General features: G+C 41.4%; 1 protein-coding gene across 3 annotated transcripts in view; it reads left to right on the forward strand.

The window, feature by feature from the left end:
• Armc1 (armadillo repeat containing 1) overlaps positions 1-9,497 on the forward strand; it is a 30,079-nt gene extending 20,582 nt beyond the window's left edge. For 2 of the 3 annotated variants that reach the window (XM_021157671.2, XM_029475277.2), the window contains exons 5-7: positions 6,516-6,632; positions 6,722-6,796; positions 7,415-9,497. In XM_021157671.2, coding sequence (XP_021013330.1) covers positions 6,516-6,632; positions 6,722-6,796; positions 7,415-7,606 — 384 coding nt within the window. In that variant the 3' untranslated portion in view covers positions 7,607-9,497. The remainder of the gene's footprint in view (positions 1-6,515; positions 6,633-6,721; positions 6,797-7,414) is intronic. The other variant, XM_085836011.1, reaches the window with a different exon arrangement.
• The last annotated feature ends 402 nt before the right edge of the window (positions 9,498-9,899 follow it).

The following is a 9,899-nucleotide window of genomic DNA, read 5'->3' on the forward strand; positions in this document are numbered from 1 at the left end:
AGCCTTTCTGACTGGTGTGAGGTGGAATCTCAGGGTTATTTTGATTTGCATTTCCTTGATGACTAAGGATGTTGAACATTTCTTTACAGACCTTATTTTTTAAATATCAATGTGATGCTCAAAAAGGTTTGGAGTTGGAAAGTAAAATTTTATTTTTGATTAATAAGTTTTCTCTTATGAGATAAGAGAATTTCATGAAATAAGCCAATTCAGGCCAAATTACAGATATAAAAGCAGCTCTTGACAGGTTCACTGAAAATGGGGCCAGGAAAAATCACTATGTAGACAGGGAGACAGAGAGGGATGGAGAGGGATGGGGGTGGGGGAGGGGTGGGGGAGAGAGAGAGGGAGCTAGAGAGAACTCAAAAGGAAGAGGAACCTAGGGAGGGATGGAGGGAGGGAGTGGGAAATGGAAACGGAGATGGAGAGATGGGTCTGGGGTGACTGGAGGGCCCTTTTTGTACACAGCACACACCTGGTACAGGCAGGTGATGATGCAAGCAGTTGCTAGGTCCTTGAGAACAGGCCAGTGGACTAGCCTGTGTGTTAACGGGGTAAGTGTTAGGGGTCCCTGGTTTGAAGCCCAACACAGATTTGTAAACCTTATTTTATACGAATGGATCCCAAGACCAGGCAAAAGATACTTAACCTTTCATAACGTTTTATTTTTATAAGGTTGGCAGTAATATTTCCTTCTTTATTCCTGAGTTGAGTCGTTGGCTTTTTCTTGGAAGTTAAAGGTTTACCAGTCTCATTGACCTTTTCAAAGACCCAAATGTTCTATTACATTTATTACATTTTAAATTGGGGGTGGGCGGGCAGGGGTGCACATGTGACAGTGAGCGGAGGCTGCTTCTCGCCTGTCCTAGGATCAAGCCTTGGTCCTCAGACCTGGTAGCAGGCACTCTTGAGCTCATCCTGTTATCATTAGTTCTGTGGTTTTGGACTTTTTGGTTTGTTTTTTGATTTTATTTGTTTGTTTTGCTTGTTTTGAGATCTGGTCTCACTTTGTATCCAGGTTGATCTTGAACTCAGGCAGTTCTGCCTCAGCCTCAGGAATGCTGTATGCTCTAATTATAGGATTATGTTGCTGTGCTGGGACTGAGAACCAACTTTTTTAAAGGACACCAAGGTTTTATTGAGAAATAAAGTTAACAGTTCTTAGCAGCAGGGAGTAGTCCCCAAAATGTGCCAAGAACCGCCTTTTGATAAAGATTTTTCTCATTTAAGAATTTTTTTCATGCTCTCAATCTGTTATTCCGTCTAGCTGCTTCAGAGCAACTATTTATTTTCTTCTCTTCCCTTTCCTCCCATCCCCTTCCCCCTCCACTTATCCACCTCCTCCCTCCCTCTTCCTCCTCCAGTTCCTCCCTCCCCCTTCCCCCCATCACCTTCTTTGTTCACTTTCTTCCAGCCCCTTCTTTCCCCCTCTTTTCCCTCCTCTCCCCCCTCTACTTTTCCCTCCCCTTGCCTCCCTGCCTACCCACTTTCTCCCATCCCCCTTCTCCTCTACTTTCTTGCCTGACTTTTACCTCTCTTCCCCTCCCCCCTCCCAACAGTTCTATAGCCTTCATTATTGCAACTTAAACAGTCAACTTTTCAACTTGATTTTCATATGTTCCAAAGCCCTCCTTTTACTTTTGCTTAAAATGGTTTTATTTTTGATGGATATGGACTCCATGTTGACTTTCTTCTACTGCACTTTGAAATAGCCACACACCATGTTGTGTTCAGAATCCTGCTGTCATTTGTCTTTCTCCCTCCTCTTGCTCCTGCACTGCCTGCTCCTCGGTCCTTACTGGCTTGACTGATGTGGATGTCCCTTTCCTGGGCCAAGGCAGAGCAGCCTTGCCCAGCCAGCTTTAGGGCGCACAGCATCTGGATGATAGGGTTGTGCTCTGGAATCTGAGTTTGAAGCTCTCCGGCTAGCAGGAGCCCAGTCTTCTCTTTGTGTGTTTTTCTGTTTCCATTTTATCTAACTTCTTGGCTTTGTGAATTTAAATTTGTGGCAAATTTGTATGGATTTTCCCATCATATCTTCAAAACAAAATTTTCTCCCTTTTTCCTGGATCTGTCAGGGATTCTTAATTACGTGCTGTCCGAGTTCACTGGGGTCCTGTCTACTTCATCCCTTCTCTTACACTTAGCATCGGTTCTGTTTCTGTGTTCCTAATATCTTCTCTGAGTGCTGAGTTTGTTATTCTTCTTCCCCAGTGTGTCTTATAAACATTGTTTTTACAGTGTATTTTCACGTTTTAACTTAGATATTTTATGATGCCACCATTGCACATTTACACTCTCTCTTCTTGAACGTAGAAAACATTTTAGGAAAATTGTTAATGCCCCTGTGCACTAACTCCACCACCTGTATTGTTTCTGAATATATTGGCTTTTCTAGTTTAGTGTAGTGTTTGTTTGCTTCTTTTGAATGTCTGGTGGCAGATATTTTGTGCTTTGTGGAACACAGAATTCATTTGTATGCACAGCCTGTAACTGCTCCTCAGCTGTATTCTGTTTTGTTTGGTTTTTCAGGACAGAGTCTCTCTGTAAATCCCTGTCTGTCCTGGAACTCCCTCTGTAGACCAGGCTGCTACCCTGCCTTCTGAGAACTGGAACTAAAGCTGTGCCCCACTATCCCTGCTCAGCTTTATTGTGAACCGACTGTTGCTTGTTAGTGGTTGGGTCTTGAGCTCTGTTTTAAAGTTTTATTATGTAGGACCATGCTTTTCAACCTAGGGATACGTTTGGTACACTACTGAGGCAATGTTCTTCCTACCCTGTGGACTTACAGTTATTGTCTAGTGTAGTCCATGAGGATATGATGCATTCCTAACCTAGTGTGAGCCCATAGAGTTGTTCTTTCTGCTCCTCCCCAGCAGAGTTTTGCTCAGTCTCGGGTTGCCTCCTAGCATCCATGTACTGACCATCAGTCAGCTCGCAGTGACCACTGCACACTTGACTCTGGAGACAGTGGCTGTCTCTCTGTGTGGCTCCTTCCTCTTTTGTCCTCCTCTCATTATTAATTTGCTTTGCCCTGAGAATTATAGTTGCTTTATTTTACGTCCCTTAACTTGGTCCTGAACTCAGGGAGGCTTCTGAGTTCTGGTTGGTTTTTGTTAGATTTTTTTGTTGCTATGTCAAACTACTTAACAGAAATAACTCAAGAGAGGAGTTGCTTATTTTGGCTTATAGCTTTTAGTTCATGATTCCTGAGCCTTGAGGCTTTGGGCCTGAAATATGCTGTGCCAATGTCTGTGGATAGGGCTAGGGCAGTAGAGGTGGCTGGCTACCCTAGAAGCGGGAGTATCTGCAGGGGCTTTCTTCTTTTCTATTTTTATTCTGTCTGGGGCTGCAGCGTAAGGGATGCCCTCACAGACAACATACTACATACTAGAGATGTTCCTTTTGTGTACATGTGTACAGAGTTCATGGAGGCTGGAAGAGAGTGTTGGATCCTCCACAGATGGTTGTGAGCTGCCATGTGGATTCTGGGACTTGAACCTACTTATTTTGGAAGAGCAGCCAGGGCTCTTATTTAACCCTTAAGCTGTTTCTCTGGCCACAAGCTGTGCTCTCCTAATCTCCTGCTCATTTCTCAGTTCTGTCCAGTTGACAGCCAAGATTAGCATCAATTTCATTTTGCTCACCTCAGTTTCTTCTTTCAGAGATGTTACTTTTCCAATATCTAAGCATCAGGAGGTTGTTTTTTCAATAGCATTTTGTCTGTATTTTAAATTGCTTAATTGTTTTTATAAAGACAATTCATAACCTTTCGCTTTATTTAGGGACTCAAACATAAGGTTTTAAGATTTAGTAAATACGTATGTGTGTATTAGGGGGTGCTTCTACAGTCTTTATTTTCTGTGACAGGACCAAATATGTTAACAAATAACTTACTGAAACTGAGCTACAAAAGCCCAAAACATTTCTAGAAAATTCTAGAAATTTTCTGATAAATGAAAATTGATTAAGTGGAATGCATTAATATACATAAAATATCTCCAGTGTATCCTGTTGATTATGTTGAGAATGAGAAACAGTCACTTTCCAAAGTTAACACAAAATCCCAAAGGGGTGAGGTTCAGCACATAAGAATATTTGGTGTGCAATCATGAGGACCTGAGTTGTATCCTCTGTGCATACATGAGTGTACATATGCAAATACATACATGCCTCCCACCCTCCTCTCTCATATATACCACACACTCAAACGTAACTGCTCACAAATATAGGCCAATATACAGTCATTGTGACCGTGCTTGCCAAAATCTGAAATATAGCTGAATTGATGAGGATACTCTCCTGAAGGTCAAAGAAAAAGGCAGTTTCTTAATTACAGGCACTGGATAGTGATAATGAGAAAAGACAAATCGAATAAGATGTGGTGAAGTGGGATAATTAGCACCCTGCTTTAGAGTATAAAGGTCATGTGTAAAGGTATCTATTACCCTCCTGTTGTAATTGTTGTCTTGAAGCTTACTGTCTCTGTCAGTCCTAGAACTGAGAGCTTCTAGCCTCTGTACAATCTGATCTAGGCCTAGAATATTTTCAGCTTCTGAGACTTACTGCGGAACTGTCGCACTCTTGCTTATTCTTTCAGTACTCTGGCTAGCTGGATCAACTCAGCTGTTCTGTCTTAAATTCCTCTCCTAACTGACTGATTCAGTCTGGCTCTCTCAGCCTCTCCACCTTTGCTTGGCCTCAAACTAACTCTGGCAATCTGTTCTAATCTTCTGGCTTCTAATCTTCTGTTCTTCTCTGACTCATCCTGCTTTCACCTGTGTCTACCTTGTTCTCTCTTCAACCTGTCTCTATAAAACTCTTGTGGTAAAACTTCCTCCTTTTCCTGTCTGTCTGTCATCCGTCCATTTGTCTGCATTGCTTTCTTAAGTAGTTTCCCTTTCCTCCCTCTCCTCATGAGAGTTAGATATATCCTATTCTGTCAAATCTTTCTCGGATTGGTCACTTTGTCTGCCACTCAATTAGACATAACTTTCAAATGGATACTTCCTTCTACAAACTAACTTTACTTTCATTGTTTGAGATTAAATGTGTGTACTAAGGGCAATTCTGTATTCCAGCCAGAGGGATTAAAGATGTGTGCTTGGGGTGAGGCACCACAGCTAGAAACAGGTTTTTCCAGTAAACAACATAGTCTCGGTGTGCTCAAATATCTTCCAATAGCCATGTGTTACAGTGTCAATACTAACAGAGGAAAATAAAAACCAAAAAGATAATATTGATAATACTTGGTATTGCCATGAATGATGAACTATTTATAAGGGACAATGACTCAAATTCCAGATGCTTTTAATTCTAACATAACCCTAAAGATTTTTTTCCAATATATTTTTGTTTGTTTTTTTGTTTTTTGTTTTTTGTTTTTTTTCGAGACAGGGTTTCTCTGTGTAGCGCTGGCTTTCCTGGAATTCACTCTGCAGACCACGATGGCCTTGAATTCAGAAATCCACCTGCCTGTGCCTCCTGAGTGCAGGAATTAAGGCATGCACCACCACTGCTCGGCTCCAACATATTTTTATTGACCATTTGGGAATTTCACATCATATACCCCAATCACAGTCACTTTCCCGTTCTTTCAGGTCTACCCCCTCTTCAAACCCCTCCTGCTGCATGCCCAAAATAAGAGAAAACCAAATCCAGCTAGAGATTCTTAAACTAGAATAGACTGTTTCAGGCATGCCCTATGCTCTCTGTTGCACTTGTCGACTCTGTCTCATCATTAAGCTGCGGTCAGGTGATATGTAGGTAAAGGAGTGTGGCTGTCTCAGGAGATCGGCACAGAAATGGGAAGGACTGCAGTTTGATCACCTTTAAGCTTCAGGAACCTCTGCTTCTGTTTTTGAGCACTTTGTCCTGTTATTCATTTGTTCTTTCTATGATATTAATTAGCATTGGGTGATGTCTTTCTGGTATTAGAAATTATTAAACCTCATATTAATATTGAAGTTTGAGCTAGGTGGTGATAGTATAAAGTTTTTAGCACTCGGGGGGGCAGAGGAAGGCTGATCTCTTGAGTTTGAGGCCAGCCTGGTTTCAAGACAGCCAGGACTACCCCCAGCTCCCCCCAAAAATGGAGTTTGAAATATGCTAGGAATTACTGATAAGTTGGAATCCAGACCTAGTTCAGTTAACACATAGCAATGTTTCATGTCATGACATGTTGTTAATAGTGGACCACATATTTCTCTGTGGCACCGTAAGATTATAATGCTGCTGCTGTTACTGTGTTAGATATGCTTATGCAGACAAGCATGTACCTTCATTACTCAATTCCTTGCAATTTCCAGCATAGGAATTAGCTGTTGTGGAGGCTTAATGTAGTAGGCTACACCTTACAGCTTATGTGTGCAGTAGGCCTTGACATGTGGGTTTGTATAAGTCTGTTCCTTAGTGTTTTAAAAGGGACAGAGTCAGCACTGATGAGTAGGGTATGTGGTTTGAGCTGTTTTCTTTCCTCTGCCTGTTTTAGTAACTGTTTGCCTTCACTTTTTCAGTCTCGACGAAATCTATGTGAAGAGGCTTTGTTAAAAATTAAAGGTGTTATTAGCTTTACTTTTCAAATGGCTGTTCAAAGATGCGTGGTGCGGATCCGTTCAGATTTGAAAGCAGAGGTTAGTACTTTCAACAACTGAATGATGTTATGCATGAAGTTGTAACTTAGCACATCACCATTTAGAATTGCTCCTTTTTCCCGGCCCAGGCTCTGGCGTCAGCAATAGCATCAACCAAGGTCATGAAAGCTCAGCAAGTTGTGAAGAGCGAGAGTGGGGAAGAGGTAAACTTGTACTTTACTCTAGTCCTACCAAACTGGGGCTCGTGGTTATTTTTATGATTAGAAAATTATAACATTTGTAGAGGAATAGTTATGAAATTCATGTCTATATTAATAAACAGTTAATTACTGTCTTAGTAGTATAGAAAATTTGTTCTGAAGTTCAGAGTGCTCTTGTAAGGCGAACTTGAGCGCAGTGGAGCTGTGATGCACATGTATGGGTAAAGGACACCATTTCCTTATGCTCTTTCAGTACTTTCTTTCTAACTTGAACTAGTTTTGCCAATCCAAGAAAATAAAAGTACACCTTTTGAACAAGTAAATATGGTGAGTACTAGCTTCTGTGATGAGGAGGAATGCATCTGTCAGCTGTGAGCTCCTTTGGCTTCCCACAGATGTGTTCAAAGCGCCCCCGCCCCTGTTTAACCCATTTCTACATTGATAGGTTACTCCTATCCTAGAACCCAGACAGACTGACTTCATGAAAGGAGAAAGCATTAGACTCGGAGCCCTTGCGACTCTTGGGAATGAAGATGGTGCTTAGAATGAGGATGTGACTTGGGGGATGTATGTGTCGTGTTAGGCTGGTTTGTAATGGCTCTTCCGGCTTCTCCGTGTCAGATGCTGGTCCCTTTTCAGGATGCCCCTGTGGAAGTGGAAGAGAACACAGAGCTACCTGACTACCTGCCTGAGGATGAGAGTCCCTCAAAGGAGCAGGACAAGGCAGTGTCCCGGGTTGGATCACACCCTGAAGGTGGAGCCAGCTGGTTGAGCACAGCTGCAAACTTTTTATCCAGATCATTTTACTGGTGACTTCAACTTCAGTTTGGGCTCAAGGACTGTGCAAACCAACAGGGGGCCAGCTTTCCATTGTTGTGGTGAACTGTCAAGTGCAATTTGCAATAAATTATCATGGAAAGTTTCTAGATTACATGACTATGTATGCTGCATTTTACATCTTATTGGACATTTTCCGCACAAGACAGAGGCTACAGGTCAAGTTTGTTTATGAAGGTATTTTGGTATTGTTTTCCTTTGCTTAATTGCCTCACATTTTGTTCTGAAAAACATGGGTCCACTGTTAAAACCAAATGTATGTGTAGCTTTATATTCTGTTTCACAGAAGCATGTGATTGGAAAACTCATTTTCTCCTCAAGCCTCAGGAGACTTCTAAAAAGTTTTGCGTAGCTCAAGTTGTGCATGAATTACCGAATATATTATTTTTCAGCTTTTCTTCATGAACGATATTTGACATGTGCTTTGGTACCCTTCTCTGAAAGGTGAAAACATACCTACTTAGTCCCTTCTGTGCCTTTTTTATTTTGCCAACCATGTTTTATGGAAAAGACATTAGCAATTACATTTTGCAAATGGAATTGTGTTCATTTGAACATAGAAGTACCTAAAAAGAAAAAAAAAAACCTCTACAAAAAGCTGTACAGTCATACTTGCTGTAATTTTAATAAGATTACTGTAGACCAGTTAAAACACAGGGACATTTGCTGTAAAGTGCTTTTGGGAGGATTTGAATGTGGCCAAGCCTGGCTCTGTTGACTCCTGCTCACCGGTTAGAGTGGCTTTTAAGAATTAAGTCCACTGTGATGTTTGAGCAGCAGATGGTCTCTTGGCCTTACTCTGTGGTGACACTGTATCCTGCTAGAGAAAATTAATAGTTTAAACAACTGACAAACTTGAAAAGGAAATTGGATGCCTAGAATGCCACAGTGCCACCTTGGTTGGTCTGATGTCAGACATCAACACATACCCATCCCAGAGATGCTGGGCTTATTGCCTTTTTGTGGTTATTAAGAAAGGACTGCAGTCAGTTTGACTAAAACAGGATCCACATTATTGCTTAGAGAGAAAGAAAGCCAGCACTGATCACTTATTCTTATTTTTCATATCTATCCAGAAAACTGACTTCAATGAAGGTAAGATGTATACATAGAGACATACACTTGTGTTTTTCTTTAAGACTGAAGTACAAGTATGCGATGCTTTCTTAAAATTCTAACATATTTGACAACTAATATTTCTTTTTAGAAGTCAGCTAAATCTATTTAAAGGCAACATCATTAAAACTAACAGGAAGAAACTGAAATGCATCTTTACCAGGTAGAGCTGCTGTTTTGCTACTTGGAGAAAGTGAAGGGAAGTTAGACCCTGGAGGGTTTCCTTACGTCTTTGTTGTCTCTCTCTTAGAGATCATTGAAGCCATCCAGTGTTGCTGAGGAGAAATAACCGTACAATTCTATGGCCCATGAGACCATTAAGTTCATTAACATTTGGCTTTCTGGAAGGGGGGTGTTGAAGGCATTTAGAGCATTTTCCCCACGTCTGGTCTCTGATTCAAGTGCTATGTACAAGCAGAAAGCAGACATTTTCAGGGCACATCGCTAAGCTGTATAACTGCTTGCTGCCAGAACCAGACGTGTTGAAGACAAAACAACAAATCACCTCCTTTCTATATCCATTAAAGCAAAGTTTACTTTCTGTTTCAACAGGTTTTTATTTTATTTTGCATTGTCACACATTTATTTAAAAACTATAGCCCTTTTGGTAGTGATGGTCCAGGTCGGTTGGTATTTCGGACTGAAGTTTGTGTGTGTCTAGGTGTTCAAGGACTCTCAGAGAACTCAAGGCAACTATAATGGCATTTTTGAAATATATTGTAAGATAATAAAAGATAACAATGAAAATCAAGCAGTTATTGTATTTTTAAATTTTTATTTATCAACTTGACTTCCTGCCAATCCATCCATCCATCCATCCATCCATCCATCCATCCATCCATCCATCCATCCATCCATCATCCATGTCTCTGTGTGTACATGCCTGGGGGAGTCAGGAGACTATTAGGTCACTGGAGCTGGAGTTACAGGCAGTTGTGAACTGTCTGATATGGTTGCTGGGAGTGAGCTCAGTGCTCTGCAAGAATAATACATGTTCTTAACCACTGAGTTATTTCTCTAACCCTGGGATATTGTAGTATAAAGATTGATACGCGCGTGCGTGCGTGCGTGCGTGCGTGCGTGCGTGCGTGCGTGCGTGCGTGTGTGTGTGTGTGTGTGATGCTGGGTATCCAGCCAGTGACTCAGAATTCTT

Source organism: Mus caroli, unplaced genomic scaffold (genome assembly GCF_978045245.1).
Source record: "Mus caroli unplaced genomic scaffold, Mus_caroli_1 scaffold_3, whole genome shotgun sequence".
NCBI classification, from domain to species: domain Eukaryota; kingdom Metazoa; phylum Chordata; class Mammalia; order Rodentia; family Muridae; genus Mus; species Mus caroli.